The sequence below is a fragment of the Myxine glutinosa genome, chromosome 14 (assembly GCF_964187855.1).
Source record: "Myxine glutinosa chromosome 14, kmMyxGlut1.1, whole genome shotgun sequence".
NCBI lineage: Eukaryota > Metazoa > Chordata > Myxini > Myxiniformes > Myxinidae > Myxine > Myxine glutinosa.
The window spans coordinates 2,654,722-2,678,834 of NC_136274.1; the positions used below are offsets into that span (position 1 = coordinate 2,654,722).

Sequence of the window (24,113 nt, forward strand, 5' to 3'; positions counted from 1 at the left end):
TAGAATTACCCTTTAGAATTACCCTTTAGAATTACCAATTAGAATTACCCTTTAGAATTACCAATTAGAATTACCCTTTAGAATTACCCTTTAGAATTACCCTTTAGAATTACCCTTTATAATTACCCTTTAGAAGTACCCTTTAGAATTACCCTTTAGAATTACCCTTTAGAATTACCCTTTAGAATTACCCTTTATAATTACCCTTTAGAAGTACCCTTTAGAATTACCCTTTAGAATTACCCTTTAGAATTACCAATTAGAATTACCCTTAAGAATTACCATTTAGAATTACACTTTAGAATTACCCTTTAGAATTACACTTTAGTATTACACTTTAGAATTACACTTTAGAATTACCCTTTAGAATTACACTTTAGTATTACACTTTAGAATTACCCTTTAGAATTACGCTTTAGAATTACCATTTAGAATTACACTTTAGAATTACCCTTTAGAATTACGCTTTAGAATTACCAATTAGAACTACCCTTCAGAATTACCAATTAGAATTACCCTTAAGAATTACCATTTAGAATTACACTTTAGATTTACCCTTTAGAATTACGCTTTAGAATTACCAATTAGAACTACCCTTCAGAATTACCATTTAGAATTACCCTTTAGAATTACCCTTAAGAATTACCATTTAGAATTACACTTTAGAATTACCCTTTAGAATTACCCTTAAGAATTACCATTTAGAATTACACTTTAGAATTACCCTTAAGAATTACCCTTTTGAATTACACTTTAGAATTACCCTTTAGAAGTACCCTTTATAATTACCCTTTCGAAGTACCCTTTAGAATTACCCTTAAGAATTACACTTTAGAATTACACTTTAGAATTACCCTTTAGAATTACACTTTAGTATTACACTTTAGAATTACCCTTTAGAATTACGCTTTAGAATTACCAATTAGAATTACCCTTAAGAATTACCATTTAGAATTACACTTTAGAATTACCCTTTAGAATTACGCTTTAGAATTACCATTTAGAATTACACTTTAGAATTACCCTTTAGAATTACCCTTAAGAATTACCATTTAGAATTACACTTTAGAATTACCCTTTAGAATTACGCTTTAGAATTACCAATTAGAACTACCCTTCAGAATTACCATTTAGAATTACCCCTTAGAATTACCCTTAAGAATTACCATTTAGAATTACACTTTAGAATTACCCTTTAGAATTACCCTTTAGAATTACCCTTTATAATTACCCTTTAGAAGTACCCTTTAGAATTACCCTTTAGAATTACCCTTTAGAATTACCAATTAGAATTACCCTTAAGAATTACCATTTAGAATTACACTTTAGAATTACCCTTAAGAATTACCATTTAGAATTACACTTTAGAATTACCCTTAAGAATTACCCTTTTGAATTACACTTTAGAATTACCCTTTAGAATTACGCTTTAGAATTACCAATTAGAATTACCCTTAAGAATTACCATTTAGAATTACACTTTAGAATTACCCTTTAGAATTACGCTTTAGAATTACCAATTAGAACTACCCTTCAGAATTACCATTTAGAATTACCCTTTAGAATTACCCTTAAGAATTACCATTTAGAATTACCCTTTAGAATTACCCTTTAGAATTACCAATTAGAATTACCCTTTAGAATTACACTTTAGAATTACCCATTAGAATTACCCTTTAGAATTACCCTTTTGAAATACCAATTACAATTACCCTTTAGAATTACCCTTTAGAATTACCCTTTAGAATTACCAATTAGAATTACCCTTTAGAATTACCCTTTAGAATTACCCTTTAGAATTACCAATTAGAATTACCCTTTAGAATTACCCTTTAGAATTACCCTTTAGAATTACCCTTTGGAATTACCCTTTGGAATTACCCTTTAGAATTACCCTTTAGAATTAGCCTTTAGAATTACTCTTTGGAATTACCCTTTAGAATTACCCTTTAGAATTACCCTTTGGAATTACCCTTTGGAATTACCCTTTAGAATTACCCTTTGGAATTACCCTTTAGAATTACCCTTTAGAAATACCCTTCAGAATTACCCTTTAGAATTACCATTTAGAATTACTCTTTGGAATTACCCTTTAGAATTACCCTTTAGAATTACCCTTTGGAATTACCCTTTAGAATTACTCTTTGGAATTACCCTTTAGAATTACCCTTTAGAATTACCCTTTGGAATTACCCTTTGGAATTACCCTTTAGAATTACCCTTTAGAATTACCCTTTAGAATTACCCTTTAGAATTACTCTTTGGAATTACCCTTTGGAATTACCCTTTGGAATTACCCTTTAGAATTACCCTTTGTAATTCGGTCTGTTGGCTGGAGGAAGCTCGCCGAGAGGGCGTGAAACATTCCCAGAGACTAGATATGCTCTTGCTGGTTTGTTCTTGGATTGGCAGAGTAGATCTAGTGGGCGTGAAACATTCCCAGAGACTAGATATGGTCTTGCTGGTTTGTTCTTGGATTAGCAGATTACATCTAGTTACCTTTTTTGCTTGGTTCATTATTTTGGTTAAATATTCACCTCTTTCCTGTTAGTTTATTTTATTTCTGGTTGTGCGCAATTGTTGCCCCTTATTAATTTAACCTTTACTCATGTATAGTTTAACCTTTACTCACTTATTAATTTAACCTTTACTCGTGTATAAAAAAGGCCTCCATCTTCGAAACGAAACAAAAATATAATTAACTGCCAGCCGAGCGAGGTGTCACTTCAGCAAAATCATCAGGAATTCAATGCACCTGCACCGCCATTGCCCTTGCACCAGGTAAGAGCGTAGGAGGTGAGTGTTCCTGGACCGTTGCTCACGAATGTCAAGATATCTACAATATTCAAAATGAGGTAATTTCTTAATATACACCTGAGGGTTTGCCTCATAAGAATGGGAATTATGAAAACTGGAAAAAACATACATTTTGCAACATGTTCTGCACTCTAACAATATCTGTCATGTGGAAAAAGAATAATAATAATAATAATAATAATAATGATAATAATAATAATAACGGTTTGATCGGACTCGAGATGACCAAATTCAGGACGAGTGAGACGATCAAAACGGTCTAGTGTTTCATCCTTGTTGAAGCGGCGCACTCTTTCGGAGAGAGACCATTCGCTTGAGGACCGTTGATATGGTGGAGGTAGATTTCCCCAAACTCTATAAGGCATTTGCTCTTTTATAGGGGAGTACTTTTTGACTCTGACAAATCAATCAATTTTCAATACCTTGCTGATGACACCGTCCTGTCATAATGGTGACTTGCGACCACCTCCAGCCTTGTGCCCACGGCGGCGGCGGGGACCTGTCATGTGGTCGGAGCCATTATGATTCGATGTCCTGTCTTTGGATATTGCGATGGCATCGCGGTCTCTTTTTCTTCCCTCGTTCATCGTTCACCGTTCGGATGGAGCGAAGCCTGACTGCCAGCATCTATTAGTGTCATCACACGGACACAGACTGCTCTCCCTTATGCAGAAGTCCAAAGGTGAACTATCTCTCATTTGATGTTTGCAGTGGTGAAGAAACACCATAACTCTCACCCTTTCAATGTGCGTTTTGAACCGAACACATCCTGTTGCCTTTTCCAAGGGATGCATGACGCACTATAGGGGTAGTTAGTGTCTACCAAGGGATGCATGAGGCGCTATAGGGGTAGATAGCGTCTACCAAGGGGATGCATGAGGCACTATATGGGTAGTTAGGGTCTACCAAGGGGATGCATGAGGCACTATATGGGTAGTTAGGGTCTACCAAGGGGATGCATGAGGCACTATATGGGTAGTTAGGGTCTACCAAGGGGATGCATGAGGCACTATATGGGTAGTTAGGGTCTATTCCTCAAAATGCACCGAAAAAAGCTATCCATCTGAGCAGCATTCCTAGCACCATCGTTCGTTCCATTAATGATTGCTGTTAATAATGACGTCATTGGAGGATGTTATGACTTATGAGGTACACTCGAGTGTGTTTAAATATTGACAATGCTCATGTTACAAGGCATCATGTATGTTGGCTGATGTTGTATTCGCGACATTTTGCATTTGCTGATGCGAAATCATGCCGAGTGTAATACTGTAAATAGTGCAAAGTTTAGAGATTCGTTACAGTTATTAAATTTAAGAGATATAGTTTATGTGGCATAACGATACATACACAATAATATCACAATGGCGATACAGGAAACACAGCAGAGTCACTGTGATTGAATATGTGCACAAAGAATAGTGCCCACTGTGATGGGAGAGAAGGGAACATGGAATATGTAAATCAGTACTCGGGTACCAAGGCTATCGGAAAAGAAGACGTTATGGCACCTGTACCTATTAAATGGCAGTTTCACTCAGAAATTGCATCGGATTCTGTGGATGAGCGGTCACCTGTTTCAGACATTTCAGCTGACCGCTCTCACCTGTTTCAGACATTTCAGCTGACCGCTCACCTGTTTTAGACATTTCAGCTGACCACTCTCACCTGTTTCAGACATTTCAGCTGACCGCTCTCACCTGTTTCAGACATTTCAGCTGACCGCTCTCACCTGTTTGACATTTCAGCTGACCGCTCACCTGTTTTAGACATTTCAGCTGACCACTCTCACCTGTTTCAGACATTTCAGCTGACCGTTCTCACCTGTTTCAGACATTTCAGCTGACCGCTCTCACCTGTTTGACATTTCAGCTGACCACTCACCTGTTTCAGACATTTCAGCTGACCGCTCTCACCTGTTTCAGACATTTCAGCTGACCACTCTCACCTGTTTCAGACATTTCAGATGACCGCTCTCACCTGTTTAAGACATTTCAGTTGACCGCTCTCACCTGTTTCAGACATTTCAGCTGACCGCTCTCATCTGTTTGACATTTCAGCTGACCGCTCACCTGTTTTAGACATTTCAGCTGACCACTCTCACCTGTTTCAGACATTTCAGCTGACCACTCTCACCTGTTTCAGACATTTCAGCTGACCGCTCCCACCTCCTGTTTCAGACATTTCAGATGACCGCTCTCACCTGTTTCAGACATTTCAGCTGACCGCTCCCACCTGTTTCAGACATTTCAGATGACCGCTCTCACCTGTTTAAGACATTTCAGTTGACCGCTCTCACCTGTTTCAGACATTTCAGATGACCGTGCTCACCTGTTTCAGACATTTCAGTTGACCGCTCTCACCTGTTTCAGACATTTCAGATGACCGTGCTCACCTGTTTCAGACATTTCAGTTGACCGCTCTCACCTGTTTCAGACATTTCAGATGACCGTGCTCACCTGTTCCAGACATTTCAGCTGACCACTCTCACCTGTTTCAGACATTTCAGATGACCGCTCTCACCTGTTTAAGACATTTCAGTTGACCGCTCTCACCTGTTTCAGACATTTCAGATGACCGTGCTCACCTGTTTCAGACATTTCAGTTGACCGCTCTCACCTGTTTCAGACATTTCAGATGACCGTGCTCACCTGTTTCAGACATTTCAGATGACCGCTCTCCCATGCATGGAATCTGACGCAATTCCTGAGTCAAACGTCGCCGTGCCAAGCGTGTTCCGATATGAGTGAACGAGACCACAACCAAACGGTATAATCCGTGAACATAATGAGAAGCAAACTGATTAATCTACCAACAATGTTATTATCATAGGTGGTGGTCGTTCATATTCAACCTGTGGCTACTTGGCTGCATCATTTTCTGGGGACGCAGCTCTGCCACTGATGCAGTGCCCCCCCCCCCGCCCCCCATTACCAGTCAGCTGGTACTCATTTAGCCAACCTCGGAAGGATGACTGCCTAGGTAAACTCACCTGGTATTAATTCAAGAGCACGACAGGGGCTCAAACTCAGGACTGTAAGATCTCAAGCCAGGCACCTTAACCGTTAACCCAACATCAGGCGCCTTGTTACCCTAAGTGATGGAGAATGTTAAAATGAAAATACCAACCTATTGAATTGTGTACAATGAATCTCCACCAGCCTTCTCTCCCCTAAAACACTTCCCATTTTCCCTCCACATGGCTTCACCCCCAAACCTTCACCATGTTGGCATAGCAGTCACCCCCACAAATCACTGCAGACCAAGAGGTGTCATGACCTGAGGAGGAGCCGAGCAGCTTGAGTAAGTGCTCCGTAGTTTTTGCTGACTGCACTTAAAGGAGATTAATACGACATGTTGAATCTCCTGAAGGAAAGCTCACAAGCGATTTGTGGGTGTGAAAGCCAACTCAGCCGCCAGCCATTCTCTCCCTGTGAGAGCTAGATCAAATTGTATTTGAACAAGTAGCACTCTGTCTTCCAAGCTAGGCTTTAGTAAAGCGGATTACGAATAACAATGAAAATTCCTTCCCAGTCCGCAAAACCTCTGAAATAATGAGTGGTGCTGAAACACTGATTTCACTTGTTCATACAAGTTCAACAAACACGTGTATGGACTATTATTAACACTATTATTTAACACATTAGTGACCGGATGTGAACAACTTGCAAACAAATCGACCCCGTCACCCCACACATACCCATACCCCTGTAGCATGTCTCGTCAGGTGCACCAAGCAATTTGGTAAATAGGATTCCTCAGAAAGACTGCTTACATATTTATGTCCCAGTGAGGGATAAAAAATAAATAAAACGAACTACATGTGCACCGGTTGAGCACGATTTGCTATGATCCTCCATTGGAGGAGAGAGCAGGAAGTAAATTTGGGGCTGCCACATCAGTTATAGATCAGAATGGAGTCCGAATGACTTATTTTGGTAAAAAGTGAAATGGGAATTCGAAACGTGTCTATGCTCCATGAAATAATTTAAAACAAGAAAAAGAGCGATCAGAGATTGCAAACCCTCACCAGGATGTATTTTCAGTGGTTTTTAAGGCTTTTGTGTTAAAACAAATATGGCGGCCGAACCATGTGACCGATGACGTCTTCATTATTTATTTTTCTCCACCAGTTTATGCCGACATGGCGCTCAAGAAATTTCATCTTGATCGGATGAAGTTTTGTACTTGTCGAATTATGACGTCATAATGGAGGCACCTATGACATCATCATTAACATATTTTATTCCCCATGGAGTTCTTTACAATGAGCCATGTCTCAATTTTTTTCTATTCAGCACTTTTGGAGATATAGAGGTGCAAAGTTTTTTGGTTTTTCCAAGATGGCGGCCGAACCACGTGACCGATGACGTCATCATTTTTTTTTTCTCCACCAGTTTATGCCGACATGGCACTCAAGAAGTTGCATCTTGATCGGATGAAGTTTTGTACTTGTCGAATTATGACGTCATAATGGAGGCCTTGGGCCTAGAGAGTTAAAAATTGGGCACAGTCTATTCCAGGGCAACTAGATTATGCTCAAGAAATTTCATCTTTATCGGATGAAGTTTTGTACTTGTCGAATAATGACGTCATAATGGAGGCACCTATGACATCATCATTAACATATTTTATTCCCCATGGAGAGTTCTTTACAATGAGCCATGTCTTAATTTTTTCTATTCAGTGCTTTCCGAGATATTGAGGTGAAACTTTTTTCGATTTTTCCTAGAGGGCGGCCAAACCATGTAACCTATGACGTCATAATTATCATTAAAAATTCTACAGGGGGAGTTTCACCTATGGTGAAAATTTCCTGTCAATCGGACTAAGAGTTGCAGAGAAAATCATATTTATTCTGTGCGGATAAACAAACAAACAACAGACTCAAATGCAATTGCCCTCTTCTCTGGCACGGGATAATAAACGGAACACAAAATGGAAATACTTAGCTCAACCGCTCTCATCACAACAAGGACATGCATTACTCTGATGAGATGATCTTTGGCAGCCAAATGGGTGCTCCTTTTCTTGTACAATCTGATTGCATCTAGGATTGAACACAGAACCGGATGAGAGGCAATCATCAAATTAAGTAAAATAGTACAACACTGTGCTTACGTCACAACAATGCTTGATGACACAGGCAGAATGGGCCTAATATCCTTGTGGTGTGAAACTTTCTTTGGATTGTCTCTGAGCGTCCAAGTCAACGCAACGAGTCGGTACACTGATGGATGAAAACAGGCTACAGTATTCCAGGAAGATGACTGCATCAAATGAAGAGGATCTTCCCCAGCCTGTCCGTCTGATGAAGGTGACGTAGATACATTGGGTGAACGATGTCCCATTTTTGGCATACATGGGAAGTTAATGTTGTGCACACCAAGTGCCTTTAGTAAAAAAATTAATAAATAAAAAGATCGAAAAGCCCCCGACAAAACAATTCAATGGAGGTGCACAATTCAATGGAGGTGCACAATTCAATGGAGGTGCACAATTCAATGGAGGTGCACAATTCAATGGAGGTGCACAATTCAATGAAACTGTCCTGATTAAAATTAAAATACAATGTGTACTGTACCTTGGAATGTAAACGTGAAGAGGAGAGAAAATAACAAAATGAAAAGAGAAGAGTGATTACAAAGAAAATGGTTAATGGGGCAAAATGTTTTATTGTCAGCAAACAATTAGACACTTCCTTGGGAAATTGGAAAAAGAGGGGGAGGTTTGGTGAAAATGAGGGCCAAGTGAGGCCAAAAGGAGGTCGAAGTGAGGCCAAAAGGAGGGCGAAGTGAGGCCAAAATGAAGGCGAAGTGACGCCAAAAGGAGGGCGAAGTGACGCCAAAAGGAGGGCGAAGACATGAAGTGAGGCCAAAATGAAGGCGAAGACATGAAGTGAGGCCAAAATGAAGCCCAAGTGAGGCCAAAAGGAGGGCGAAGTGAGGCCAAAATGAAGCCCAAGTGAGGCCAAAATGAGGGCAAAGTGAGGCCAAAAGGAGGGCGAAGTGAGGCCAAAATGAAGGCGAAGTGACGCCAAAAGGAGGGCGAAGACATGAAGTGAGGCCAAAATGAAGGCGAAGACATGAAGTGAGGCCAAAATGAAGCCCAAGTGAGGCCAAAAGGAGGACGAAGTGAGGCCAAAATGAAGCCCAAGTGAGGCCAAAATGAGGGCGAAGTGAGGCCAAAAGGAGGGCGAAGTGAGGCCAAAATGAAGGCGAAGTGACGCCAAAAGGAGGGCGAAGACATGAAGTGAGGCCAAAAGGAGGGCGAAGACATGAAGTGAGGCCAAAATGAAGCCCAAGTGAGGCCAAAAGGAGGGCGAAGTGAGGCCAAAAGGAGGGCGAAGACATGAAGTGAGGCCAAAATGAAGCCCAAGTGAGGCCAAAAGGAGGGCGAAGTGAGGCCAAAAGGAGGGCGAAGTGAGGCCAAAAGGAGGGCGAAGACATGAAGTGAGGCCAAATTGAAAGCGAAGTGAGGCCAAAAGGAGGGCGAACACATGAAGTGAGGCCAAAAGAACGGCGAAGTGAGGATTGTCAAAATGAGTGAACAGGCCAAAATGTTCGACAGAATTTCTTCTTTCTTTCGTTCCGTGTAAGTGCTGCTTCATCAGGATGTTGATAATTTTCCCACATATATCAATTTAAATATATATATGGAATGGCTTCCGACAAGAATGTAAAAGTCCTTGAGTGACCCAGCCAAAGGCCAGACTTGAATCCCATTGAGAATCTGTGGAAAGACTTGAAGATCGCTCTTCACTGATAGGCCCACAGAATCAGCTTCATCATGAGATATTCCAATGATCTTGCAGACCTTGGTTTTCACAGAATCAAGCTGAGCAAGGTGTGAGACAGGAGAGTCAGCCCAGAGGGGAGAACAGTACTCCATCAAGCTGCAGATGAAGGCCTTGTTGGTGGATTGGGGTTCAGGTGTGCCAAGGACATTGCATGATTGAGGACGCCGAGTTCGCGACTGACTACGGTTTGCCCAAGAAAGATCACGGCTGAGGGCGAGACACAAGAATTTGAGTGACTGAACTTCTTCGAGAAGATTATTAAGGAAGTAGATAGGAGGGGTTGCTAGATCGTCCTTTCGGAGAGAGATAGTGAATGTGAAGCTTGCAAGATTTTTTCAAGGTCTGAAGAGAGGGAAGAAGCTGCAACCTACCTGTCTGAAGGATGAGGGATGTCACAGCAGAGGGTGGAGCATAATTGGAGGATATTCAGGAGATCCCAATTCAGGAGATTCAGGAGATCCATTATGAAGTTTGTGTGACAGTCTCTGAGAAAAAGGTGTCAGAAAATATGGTGTTGTAGTAATAATAATAGTATTAATCGAATATATAAAGCTCTTTCTATCCACTGACTCACTGACTGAGTGATAGTAATGTTCGGTACCTTCCAGGTGTTGAAGAAAGTTGAACTTTGGTGTGTGACGGAGATCGAAGCCGGTACACCGGGAAAAATTCCAGAACCCTCAGAAAGCATCCACAAAAAAACCCTCAATCGAAATCTAGCATTTGAAAATTGTAATTTCCTTAAGTGTAAACTATGAAACAAACATGACAATAATGTCGGTAAATGAAAAAAAGAAAAAGCTTCCGCAAATGTACAAGGCGGTTGTTCTTGGCGAGATCTCGCGAGATCTTGGAGACGGCGGCAGGGATTTTCGAAGCTCCACACGGTCTCCACGTTTTTCGAAGTTAAGTCTGTTCACAATTGTATTTTGTCGAAACTGTATTTATCTTTCGGTGTGTGAAGTTATTGTGTGCAACTTTGGTTGTTTCTCGGTGTTTATCTTGCATAAATTGATCGTCTGTTTGCCGTGTCGCGAGCAAGGCCTTGTACAGTGTGCACTGTACAACCTTGAGGCTTTGTTTTTCTCTCAGTGGTCCGTCGTTTGTGATCCAATAACTTTCGTTCTCTGTATTCCCAGGCTTTTCACCCATAGCCTACTTCCTTGTGTAAATCTCAACTCAAAAAAAAAAAAAAAAAAAAAAAAAACATTTCCTTCTCTGTTCTCATTCGTTTATTCATTCTTATTCGTTGTTTCGTTCTTCGACCACGTGTTTCTCCCCCATTTCCCCAGATAGTTTTCACTCATTAACCTTCAATGTTTACACTTTCCCCTCAAGTTATGTATTCCGTCATATTTTATAACACCTTTTTCTTCTTCTTCTTTAAAAGGCTGCTTTCGACTTGCTCACCAAATCAATTCATCCCAAAAAAAATATCCATCTCCTATAGTGCCTTTTTTCTACATTCCCTAAACTCTCCTGCACTCCATCCTCCATCCAGCGTCCTTAAACGTATTTTTAACTCGAAGGTCACAAGAAACTCATTTTGCAATAAATGTTCGTTTCCCATAAATCGTACACTTTCAAAAATCCAATCTCACCCCTCCCCTCCAAATCTTCCCCATAACCCCTCCCCTCCAAATCTTCCCCATCACCCCTCCCCTCCAAATCTTCCCCATAACCCATCCCTTTCAAGTCTCCCCCCTTGCCCCCTCCCTCCTAAACTACCCCCTCACCCCTCCCCGCCAAGACGCCCCCTCGCCCCTCCCCTCCTAGACTCCTGCCTCACCCCTCCCCTCCAAATCTCCCCCATATCCCATCCCTTTCAAATCCCTCCCCTTGTCCCTTCCCTCCCAAACTCCCCCCTCACCCCTCCCCTTCAAATCTCCCCACCCTCATTGCTTCTCAATTTCCCCCCGCTCACTCCCCCTCCTCAAAGCGTCCTCCCCGCTTCTTCCCCCTTCAAACTCTCACCTCCATCTCCCCCAACCTTCTGCCTCGCTCTTCCCCCTCCTCAAATAACACCTCATTGTGGCTCACCCAATCACCATCAAACCTTTTGTCCGCCCCATCCTTCCCTTTCTCCAAGCTATTCTGAAATCTCTGACACACCTTCAACAGCTCTCCCTACCTCTTCCACCTCTTCCACATCTTACCCTACCCCTCCTCCCCCCTGTTCTGTATCTGATGCTCCCCCTTCCTCTTCATTAACGGTATGGACCTCAAACATCCGGGGCCTTCGTTCAAACTTAACTGATCTCTCCATACAGGTTGCTTCTGTCAAACCAGACGTGATCTGCTTAACAGAAACTTTCCTCCTTTATGATGTCTCTGATTCCATAGTATCTCTCCCGGGCTACTCCCTCCTCCGGTATGATAGACCTGAGCCTCGTCCTGGAGGCGGGGTTGCTATCTTTATCCAAAACTCTCTTCCTCACTCGCCCTGCACTGCACTCTCTCCACCTCACCCCCAGGAATACCTCTGGCTACGGCTTCCCCTTCGCTCCCACCTCTTGTTCATATGTGTGTTGTACCGTCCACCAAACAGTGATGACTCCATCTACATCTCGCTGTCTGATGATATGGACCAACTTCTATCTACTCATCCCAACTCTCTCTTCCTCATATGTGGTGATTTCAACTGTCATCATGCCAGTTGGCTGGGTGTGGGTACCTCTCTCACCAGCCATGGCTCCTCAGCAAAGGACTTCTGCGACTCACTGGGACTGACACAATCTGTCAATTTCCCGACCCGGATCTCAGTCAACGGAACATCTTCTCTTCTGGACTTGGTTATGACTAACTTCCCTGAAAATGTCTGCTGCTCTTCTTCTGCTCCGATCGGATCATCTGATCATGTCCTTGTTAAAGTGGACATCTCTCTGACCATCCTCAGGGAGCCTGCTCAGCGTCGACGAGTCTGGCATTTCACTCAGGCCAACTGGCACGGTCTTCAAGCAGCCATCAATCATCTGGACTGGTCTCCCATCTCTACCACCTCTGACATCAACTCATCCTGGGAATTCTTCCAAAGTAAATTGCTCTCTCTCATGCACAGATTTATCCCATCTCGTCTTCAGTTGTCATACCCTTCCTCCCGTCCATGGTACACGGAATCTTGTGGTGAGGCTGTTGCCCAGAAACAACTTGCCTTCGTCTCCTGGAAAGCAAATCCAACGGAAGGAAATCTCATTTCCTTTCACAAAGCCCGAAACAAGTGTGTGTCCACCCTCAGGAGAGCCAGGAAACAATATCTCTCCGTTCTCAAGACCGAACTCTCTTATCTGTCTCCCTCTTCCAAATCCTGGTGGCGTCTGGTCAAATCCGTTTCTGGTGTTTGTTCCCCCTCCATCCCCTCCCTTACCTCAAACGGCTACACAGCTGACTCCGCACGTGAAAAAGCTGAATGCCTCAACTCTGTGTTTGCCTCTAAATCTTGTGTCCCAAACCCATCCCTCTCTGTACCCACCATACCCAGTCGTACCCTGCTGCTCCTGGACTCCGTGTCCTTTCCTCCTGACAAGGTGGAAAAGTTTCTGTCAACCCTCGACTCTGATTCTGCAACTGGACCCGACGGCATCAGCCCACGGGTCCTAAAATCCTGCTCTGCTGCTCTATCTCACCCTCTCTCTGTTCTCTTCACCCTCTCTTTTGCTCAAGGTCAACTGCCATCTGCTTGGAAATCAGCCAACATCACCGCTTTGCACAAAAAAGGTGCAAAAACAGATCCTAGCAACTACAGACCAATCAGCCTTCTCCCAATTATCAGCAAAGTCATGGAATCCATCATTGCTTCTGATATGAAATCTTTCCTCTTCTCCAATGGCTTGATCTCTGATCATCAATTTGGTTTCAGACCAGGTCACTCTACTCTGGACATGCTGCTTCTGCTGTCTCAACAATGGATGGAGGTCCTCAATGCCAAACAGGAAATTAGAGCTGTCTCCCTCGACATATCACGTGCCTTCGACACGGTCTGGCACCCCGCTCTGCTCACCAAACTCTCCTCCTTTGGTATCCATGGAAATCTCCACGCATGGCTGGCGGACTTCCTCTCTAGTCGTCGTCAACGTGTGGCCCTGAATGGGTTTCTCTCATCTCCTCTTCCTGTTCAGGCTGGAGTTCCCCAAGGCAGTGTTCTGGGCCCCGTGCTTTTTCTGGTCTTCATCAATGATCTCTCTGACTCTCTCGAAAATCCTCTCTATCTCTTTGCTGATGACTCCACTCTCTGCCGCTCCATTCCTCTTCCCTCAGATCGGCAGGCTGCTGCCTCCTCACTCTCTGAAGACCTGGACAAAATCACAGACTGGTCAAACAAGTGGAACATGTCTTTCAATCCTGACAAATCTCACACTCTTACTATGTCTCTCCGAAAAGATCGACTGGACAACCCTCCCATCTACTTTCTCAACAATCCTCTCCAAGAAGTTCTGTCGCTCAAGATTTTGGGTCTCACTATCTGCCATGATCTTTCTTGGGAAAACCACATTTCCAAGCTGGCCTCCAAAGCCAGTCGCCGACTGGGCATCCTCCGTCGTGCGAAGTCCTTCCTCGGCACACCTGAGCTCCTCACCACATACAAGGCTTTCATCCGCAGCTCAATGGAATACTGTTCTCCCCTATGGGCCGGTGCTCCTGCCTCACACCTAGCTCGGCTTCACGCTGTTGAAACCAAAGCTTTCAGAATTATTGGAATCTCCCGCGATGAAGCTATCTCTGAGGGCCTTTCACTCACTCACCGCAGGCAGGTAGGTGGTCTTTCTGTCTTCTACCGACTCCTCTCCGGCCTTGCACCCCCAGCTCTCTCTGTGCTCTGTCCCCCAAATATTCCTACAGGTCGCACAAGATCTGCCAGCAACCCTCTGATGGTTAAACTGCCGAAATCTCGGCTCTCCGCTCACCTTCACTCTTTCATTCCTCTTTTCTCCCGCCTCTGGAACAAACTCCCTCACTCCCTTCAATCCCACTCCTCCCTCCAGGTCTTTAAAACAGCTGTTCACCACCATCTCTTATCTTCCCCCATCCAAAACCTTGATCTTTTCTACCCCCGCTAATTCACCCCAGATCCACCTTGTTTGAAATTCCAACTTCTTTCCTGGAAGTCCTGGCAGTGTCCATATGTTTTATACCTCTCCCACTGCCCCCTTCCCACGCCCCCCCCCCCCCCCAAAGCCCTCGCCCTCTCTCAGATCTCTCGATGTCTCCATGTCTCTCGGTCCCTGCTCTCAAATGTTGTGTTTGTGTCCTTCCCCCTCTCTCCCCATCTTGTCTACCGCTCCCTATGTTATATGTTTTATGTGTCGGTTTGTCTTTCTGTGTGATTAATGTTCGCTCTTTCACGAGCCTCGATCTTGTATACAAAAAAAAAAAAAAAAAAAATGAAAATTTACGTTTAAAAAACATCAACGTGTCCGTAACAAAGCAGCTTGGAAATTGAAACAGTTTGGAAATTTGGTGTTGAGAGTGCAGGAGGAATTTTGTTTTCTAAATGCTGGTTTTGTACTCCTGGGGTCGAAGAAACTCTGCGGTACAGTACTGTTAAAAATTGTGTTTGCCAAATGTAGAAACAAACCCTACAACAGGAATAAGCCTCCCCCATGCTATAGGGGAAGGTCCTACAACAGGAATAAGCCTCTCCCCATGCTGGAGGGGAAGGTCCTACAACAGGAATAAGCCTCTCCCCATGCGAGAGGGGAAGGCCCTACAACAGGAATAAGGCTCACCCCATGCTAGAGGGGAAGGTCCTACAGCAGGAATAAGCCTCTCCCCATGCTAGAGGGGAAGGTCCTGCAACAGGAGTAAGCCTCTCCCCATGCTAGAGGGGAAGGTCCTACAACAGGAATAAGCCTCTCCCCATGCTAGAGGGGAAGGTCCTACAACAGGAATAAGCCTCTCCCCATGCTAGAGGGGAAGGTCCTACAACAGGAGTAAGCCTCTCCCCATGCTAGAGGGGAAGGTCCTACAACAGGAATAAGCCTCTCCCCATGCTGGAGGGGAAGGTCCTACAACAGGAATAAGCCTCTCCCCATGCGAGAGGGGAAGGCCCTACAACAGGAATAAGGCTCACCCCATGCTAGAGGGGAAGGTCCTACAGCAGGAATAAGCCTCTCCCCATGCTAGAGGGGAAGGTCCTACAACAGGAATAAGCCTCTCCCCATGCTAGAGGGGAAGGTCCTACAGCAGGAGTAAGCCTCTCCCCATGCTAGAGGGGAAGGTCCTACAACAGGAATAAGCCTCTCCCCATGCTAGAGGGGAAGGTCCTACAACAGGAGTAAGCCTCTCCCCATGCTAGAGGGGAAGGTCCTACAGCAGGAGTAAGCCTCTCCCCATGCTAGAGGGGAAGGTCCTACAACAGAAATAAGCCTCTCCCCATGCTAGAGGGGAAGGTCCTGAATAAGCCTCTCCCCATGCTAGAGGGGAAGGTCCTACAACAGGAGTAAGCCTCTCCCCATGCTAGAGGGGAAGGTCCTACAGCAGGAGTAAGCCTCTCCCCATGCTAGAGGGGAAGGTCCTACAGCAGGAATAAGCCTCTCCCCATGCTAGAGGGGAAGGTCCTACAACAGGAATTAAGCCTCTCCCCATGCGAGAAGGGAAGGATATAATAATCATAGTAAAATATCCCCGAGTGGGCCCACGTTCATCTCTTGAGGTTGTAGTTCAGGCGACTTATTATTTGGGGGGAATCCATGTCTTGTCTTGTCTTCGATGTCTGAGTCCATGTCTTCGATAATCGAAATGAGATTACTTAATAATAATTATTATTATTACTAGGACGTGCCCGTACGTGGGTGCCCGTTCCTTGCCAAAAAAAAAAGCCGCAGCTCGGATGGCGCTGCAGTTAATCGGGCCTGTATCGGCAGAGTTATTATAAACGTGTACTACAATCGATCGTACCTTACAACAATCAACACAGATTGCAACGTCAAATAAATGAATACGCTCTCAAATGTGCCGTCCGAGGCAGCATCTGCTCGCCACGTTCAGCATCAGTACGTCGTCACTATGACTATCCGTAAGTCCGGAAGTGACGTCCTCATTTGACTGTCCGGAAGGTCGCATATCGCAGTTACGATGAATCGCAAATTAGTTTTAATTAGTTTTAAAACATAGTTTAACGCCAACATAGCGCCAACATAGTTTGCCAACGTGAAATAAATGAATACGCTCTCAAATGTGCCGTCCGAGGCAGAGTCTGTTCGCCACGTTCGGCACACGTGATAGCTCGCTGCTCTCTGATTGGTTGAATCGTTTTTTGGACATAGCTCGGTAACTACTTCTCCGATTAATATGAAACCTTGAAAAGGCACATCCTCAGGTCCCCAGCAATATACCTGGCAAGTTTCAAGTATATCGGACCCGTGGTTGTCGAGAAACAGCGGTCACAGACACACACACATACACACACACAGAGATTACTGGAATTATAGATAGATTCTCATCATCATCATCATCATCATCATCATCATCATCATCATCATAATCATCATCATCATAATCCCCAACAACAACAAACGGTTTCAGGCGATACTTGCTTGGAAGCCTAATTATGGTGTTAGAGTCGGCACATTGTCAGATAACCGATTTGTTTTTTATATGAATGTAATGAGTGCAGTGAAAGGTAATAAACCTCCACTGCAAGATCAAATTCTGACATTCAAACAAGAACCAACCCTTTGATTATTTGCACAAACAGGACATTGCATCTTGGAGCAGTGGATGTGATTTCCCATGGTGAAACGACAGCCATTTTGAAAGATGATGTTTTGTGAAAGCTAAGTTACCAGGGCTTCTCTTCTCTTACTTCTCTGCCCCCACCAAGGCAGAGTTATATCCTTGAGATCTAGTTCACACAGCTTGACCCTAAAAGCAGAATACCAAGTAGCGTCTGACTGCACTGGCAGCATGCTTGGCCCCGTAACACCCTGAGATTAGTTCTGTCATCAAGTACCACCAAAAAATTACAATGCTTCAGCATGTGCCAATGTGATGCAGGCAACCGTGTCAAGACTTGTAACACCTCTGTTGTTATAAGGCATGAGATATATGAAGATACTAGTATGAAGACCGTGAAGATGACGGGATGGGAACAGTTTATTCGACGGTGCAGCCGCGTGAGCGTGCCCGAGTCTGAGACCCGGGCCTAGTGTCAGGTGTGCGTATATCTTCTTTATTTATCAGATATCCTACAGACGTAAATGAACACTCGTTTTACTCTGTGCACTTTGCACATCACGTGCAGTGAATTTCACCTTCCTGCGCCTTGTATTTATTGTTATTTAAAAACCAGACCAAAAGTCCAACAGCGGCGTAGCAGGGCTTGTAAAATATTATAAACCACAAGCACGCATTATAAGCTTTTTTTAACAGTTGCTAATGCTGTTTATAACATTAAACAAAGAAATTTGGAGGAATCTCAACATCCATGAGGTAGGTTTTACTTATATAACTGAGTGAAGATCTACTGTAATCTACACTATATACCCCTGAGCATTGGAGGTGTGCTCCTTTACCAAGCAGCTCGCTAGCGCTTGCCAAGCCAGCCGTTCCTTAAGGGTTTTGAATGGAGTGCTTGCTCAAATGCTTAAACCACTTGGCGATCTCTCCACAAGAAACTTGGTAAATGAACACACACCCAATATTCTTGAGATACGACCATAGATCGATTATAATCTATATACCCCAAAGATGAATGGCCCTTCCTGGCACTCCCGTAGCGAGCAGGTGTAGGCCTAATAGTGAATTAAAATGTCGGTCGGTGCAGTCAGCCGTCGTAATGACATCAGAGACGTAATGACGTAACGGACACAAAACTGATATATTTTAACTTCCAGTATGTTTGCAGTCACGACGAAGGGACTAGTGTTACGATTAGATTTACTATAATATTAACGTTACGTTATCATTATTTCGAAAATGATATTACTATCAACAAAAACCGAGGTGAATTCCTTACTTCATCGGTTATTAATATTAGTGCCGAACAACGCTCACCATTGATCATGAACCATACACCGCTTCAATCCACTATGTTTCCATTCACGACATTGGGATTAAAGTATCATGGTTATATTTACTATATTATTATTATTATTATTATTACGAAAACAATACTACTGAAACGATACACTACTGTACTAAGAAACCTGGGATTAATTTGTCCGAAGATGAGTCATAACACCTAAGGCCTATACAAACCGTATTGGTGGAAGAGACGTAACGTCGATGCTTTCGACATTTGATGATCATTTTAACAATCGGTTTGTTTGTGTTTCACACTGAATGAAAAACGTAAACATAGAGCATGGCGATTGTGATATATGACAGGTTCGACGATATGTTCGGCATGAACGGCAGCTAAATCAAAATGGCGGAGTGTGGAGAGTCAGCCGCAGCACCGCCGTAATGACATCAGACATAATCACATCACCCTGTCATGTGACCAGATTCTCAGCTCTGATTGGTGTACGTTTGAGGGGACGTACATACATACATACACACATACAAACATTCATTCTGTACATATGGATGGACAAGCGCTGTTCCAGACGACTCTGCCCGATGGGCTACGCTATAAAATTACTCTTTTATGAAAAATGTTTAAGAAGATTGTTTTATCCTCAAAATAGACCGTAGTGAACACACATTCGTGTTAAAAGATTGGCCTTCAAAACATACTCTCATCAATGCGGACAGACATCCGTACAAACACACAGACTGACATTGTGTTTTATATGGTAGATATACAATCAAGGATACACAATCAAGGATGCACAATCAAGGATATACAATCAAGGATGCACAAAACCAACTTCAGTGCAAGAAGCGGCCATTTGGCCCATCATACCTGAGCTACAACAACCCCAGATACCACCACCCAATCAAAAACACAAACTACCTTCAAGTCCTGCCGATACCTTCATACCCTTCTCTCTCTCCAATACATTTAGGTACCAACCTCAAACTACCTACCTCCTCTCCTGCCACTACCTTTTTAGGGAGACCATTGCATGCATTAACTACTCTCTGACTAAAATACCCCCACCTCATTACTGTCATAACTCTCCTCTTTATTCTCCAGCTGTGGCACCTGATCCTGTGACTACACATTCTGCTGAAAAACTCTTCTCCACTTATTTTGTCTCCACCCTTCATTATCCTCAACATCTCTATCATATCCCCTCGTAACCGCCTCCTTTCTAATGCAGAAAGTCCCGTCTCCTTTAGCCGCTTCTCATAGGTGAGGCTAGCTAGGCCGGGAATCGATCTAGTCGCCCTGTGCTGAACCCTCTCTATGGCATCTACGTCCTTCCTGAGATGTGGTGACCAAAACTGCACACAATATCCTCGATGGGCCCTGACCAAATTCCTGTGCAGTGTTAACACCCCATCCTTTATTACGCCCGCCAGGGAGTAATGCATTCACTCGTGTCCGTGTGTGTGTGTGTTCGTGTGTTTGTGAACAAGATATCTGAAAAAGTTCTGAACGGATTTCGATGAAAGTTGGTGGGATGATTGCCCTTGGGATAAGGAAGAATTGATTAGTTTTTGGTGAAGCTCAGGATATTATTCCCGATCCAGGAATTTTTTGAAGGATATTTTTACCATTGGAAGATAGGGCTCATTTTTTTTAACATTATCTTCTATATTTAACATTGTGATATGAATATAGTTTTCATATTTGTTGTAAATGTAGTTTAAACTCGTGGTTATGCGTTAGAGCGGTGTATTTTTTTTAGCAGCGTCGTCTTCAATGTTCATTTTTTTTTTTCTATTAAAGACATGTTCTGTTATTTTAAAACCACCAAAGTGTGTATTAGTTTTCCCCGTTTCATAAAATGTATCGTTTGATACGTATAATGCTTTAAAACTGGGTTTTTTTGTTTTTGTTTTTTTTACCTCAGAAGAGATATCAACATTTAGCTCAGCGAATGTCATTCGCGGTGTCAGTATTTGATGAACTTATAAAGACTTAGTTCCAGATTTGTCAATGGCTGAGGTATATTAACAAACGAATAAAACAGATTTGGCAAAATTCTAACTTTTTTTTAAAAGATCGCATATTCCCCCAGGGTTGTGAGAGGCTGAAGAAGAAGAAACCTCGCATCGGCTTCCCAGACCAAATAAATAATTCTGGTCCTGGCCCTGCGATTTTCAGGTTTATTACGCCCGCCAGGGAGTAACGCATTCGATCGTGTCCGTCCGTCCGTGTGTGTGTGTGTTCGTGTGTTTGTGAACAAGATATCTGGAAAAGTTCTGAACGGATTTGGATGAAAGTTGGTGGGATGATTGCCCTTGGGATAAGGAAGAATTGATTAGTTTTTGGTGAAGCTCAGGATATTATTCCCGATCCAGGAATTTTTTGGGGAAATTTTTTTGGGAAAGATTTTTTCTGTTTTACTGCATTAAAGCTTTTATTCTTATTCTTAAATGATGTTTTTCTCCTCTAATTCCGAGAGATATCAAAATAAATTCTCTGACAGTTCGGGCCTACTTTCTTTCTCATTTATTGTTTTGGGGAGAGGGGATGTTAAACAAAACGTATTATTCCAACTAAACCCACGGCGGGAGTATGCGCTCTACTGAGTGGCGTTCTAGTTTATAATTGATCCCCCTACGAACATAACCTAAAACCCTATTGGCTTTACCTATGGCTGCCCGGCACTGTGCTGTCTGCTTACCCCCACCTGTATGTACCTATCCTCACCCCCAGATCCTTCTCCTGTGTGACTCCAAGACTGCTCCTTGTGTCATGCGATCCCTATATTCATTATTGTTACCCATCCCCAGCACCTTACATTTATACAAGTTAAACTGCATCTGCCAATCAATTGCCTGAATGAGCTATTAAAGTATCTGGACTTAATTCCTGAATGTGATCACCTCCCTCTCTCCTGTCTGCCTCACCTGCAAGCTTTGTTTCACCTGTAAATTTAGAAAGTTGACTCTGCATCCCACAATCCAAATCATTGATGTAAATTAAGAATATTAATGGTCCTAGTACTGATCCCTGAGGTACCCAACACTTCCATCCTCCCAGCAAGACATTCTCCCAATCACAGCCTCTCTTTGCTTCCCATCAATAATCCAGTTCCCAATGCAGTTGGGGAATTCCGCTTCAATATATGGTGGAATGTTTTGTTGTTCTATGAACATTTAGCTCATGATGTAAGGATTCTGGGTTCAAATCCCACACCGTCTTGATTTGTCCATTACGTACAAATGTAATTGTGATTCCTGTAGCAGTACACTGCTCTCTTCTGATGTCCTTGTGCTTCAGGTAACACATGCACACGCTCCTCCATCAGCCTTATATCACAAGTGTACAAAAAGGTTATGAGACGTGTAATTCATTTGAATCCATTGATGAATCACTTAAGCTTTTGTTTTTCTGCAGCAAATCAGGAATGTTTTTGATTGTGTCTTCGATTCATACATAGTCAGCTCGAATGAAGCCTCGGGGAAGATTTTGCCTTACTCTGTGGCTACCAAATTGTTGTCAAGTCCTGCCGAATTGACACATGGAAAAGCATTACCCCCAAATGGAGCGACACTGGTGTGGGATCGCTTTGGAATCAACACCAAGACACCAGATTCCAAAATCAACACCAAAAATGTGAGAATGCTCGAACGGCTACTCCGTCTGAGGAGTCACTGGGGGCCAATCTGGGTGAAGCCAGCCACTCCGAGCACCATGTGCCACATTCCTCGAGAGATGGTGATGCGTCAAGTCCTACATCCCAGAATGCATACCTGGCGTGTGAAGGCACCATCTTGCGCCGAGCCTCAATGGAGGCCACGGTGTGCTTTATTCCGCTGGACACGTCGCTGGTGATGCTCCACTCGGCCGGAACACTCTCCATTACATACAGGAGGGTCAGACCCTTCTTCACTTTCATTCTGTGTGACAGTGACGTGGGTATGTGTCACACAGGAAATCAAAGGGAAAATACAACAAAAAATGCCCCCACTTATCAAACATCAAGCACTGTGCTTACCGAACCATCGCACGCGGCCATTTTGTAAAATCACACAATGAAAAACAAAACCGTTGGGGATTAATGGTCCTTAGAAAACACTTTTCATCAACATTTTGCTGTTTTCATTTATTGCACAGATTGTCCAAATGTACACTCAACCCCAAGTATCACGGAAGTTACGCTCCTTGATGTTTGTGTGAAACTTCAATCTGCAGATCGTGAAACAATTATAACATGGTAATATATAGGGGTTACGTGCCAACCCCTCCATTATTCCCCTATAAGCCCCCATATTAAGCTAAATATAGGGGTTATGTGCCAGCCCCAATATTAAGCTAATTATAGGGGTTATGTGCCAGCCCCTCCATTATTCTCCCATTAGCTCCCATATTAAGCTAAATATAGGGGTTATGTGCAAGACCATCCATTATTCCCCTATCAGCCCCCATATTAAGCTAAATATAGGGGTTACGTGCAGCCCATTCATTATTCCCCTATCAGACCCCATATTAAGCTAAATCTAGCGGTTACGTGCCAGCCCCTCCCTTATTCCCCTATCAGTCCCGATATTAAGCTAAATATAGGGTTTACGTGCAAGCCCCTCCATTATTCCCCTATCAGCCCCCATATTAAGCTAAATATAGGGGTTACGTGCAAGGCTTTTCATGATTCCTCTATCAGCCCCCATATTAAGCTAAATATAGGGGTTACGTGCAAGCCCCTCCATTATTCCCCTATCAGCCCCCATATTAAGCTAAATCTAGGGGTTACTAAATCTTTAAAACTGCTGTTCACCACCATCTCTTATCTTCCCCCATCCAAAACCTTGATCTTTTCTACCCCCGCTAATTTCACCCCAATTCCACTTTTTTTAAATACCAACTTCTGTCCTGGAAGTCCTTGGTGTCCTTGTGTTTTATACTTCTCCCTCCACCCCCCCCCTTCCCACACCTCCTCCCCCCAAGCCCTCTCCCTTCCACACATCTCCCTGCTCTCAAATGTTGTGTTTGTGTGCTTCCCCTTCTCTCCCCATCTTGTTTTCCGCTCCCTCTTTTTGTGTGTTTTGTTTGTCTGGTTGATTTGTTTGTGAAGTAAATGTTAGCTCTTTCACGAGCCTCGATTCAGTATACAAAAAAAAAGAAAAAAAAAAGCCCTTCCATCATTCCCATATCAGCCCCCATATTAAGCTAAATATAGGGGCAAGACCCTCCATTATTCCCCTATCAAACCCCATATTAAGCTAATTTTCTCCATGGAGTGGTTTCGGAAATGTAGAGTTGCACCGTTTTTCTGTTTTTCCAAGATGGTGCCTGTACCATGTGACCTATGACATCATAATTATCATTAACAAAATTTTACAGGAGGAGGTTCTTCTATAGTGAAAATTCCATGTTCACGGGACCAACAGTTGGAGAGAAAAAAAATTCATACTCATCGGATCAAGCGTTGTACTTGTCGAATTATGACGTCATAATGAAGGCACCGATGACATCATCATGAACAAAACTTATTCCCCATGG

General features: G+C 43.3%; 1 protein-coding gene across 1 annotated transcript in view; it reads right to left on the reverse strand.

Moving 5' to 3' along the window:
- LOC137440036 (transmembrane protein 132E-like) overlaps positions 1 to 22,619 on the reverse strand; it is a 239,821-nt gene extending 217,202 nt beyond the window's left edge. The window contains exons 1-2 of the mRNA XM_078768373.1: positions 22,612 to 22,619; positions 22,367 to 22,513 (exon numbers count right to left, since the gene is read on the reverse strand). Of these exons, the coding sequence (XP_078624499.1) occupies positions 22,367 to 22,513; positions 22,612 to 22,619 (155 nt within the window). The remainder of the gene's footprint in view (positions 1 to 22,366; positions 22,514 to 22,611) is intronic.
- Positions 22,620 to 24,113: the final 1,494 nt, after the last annotated feature.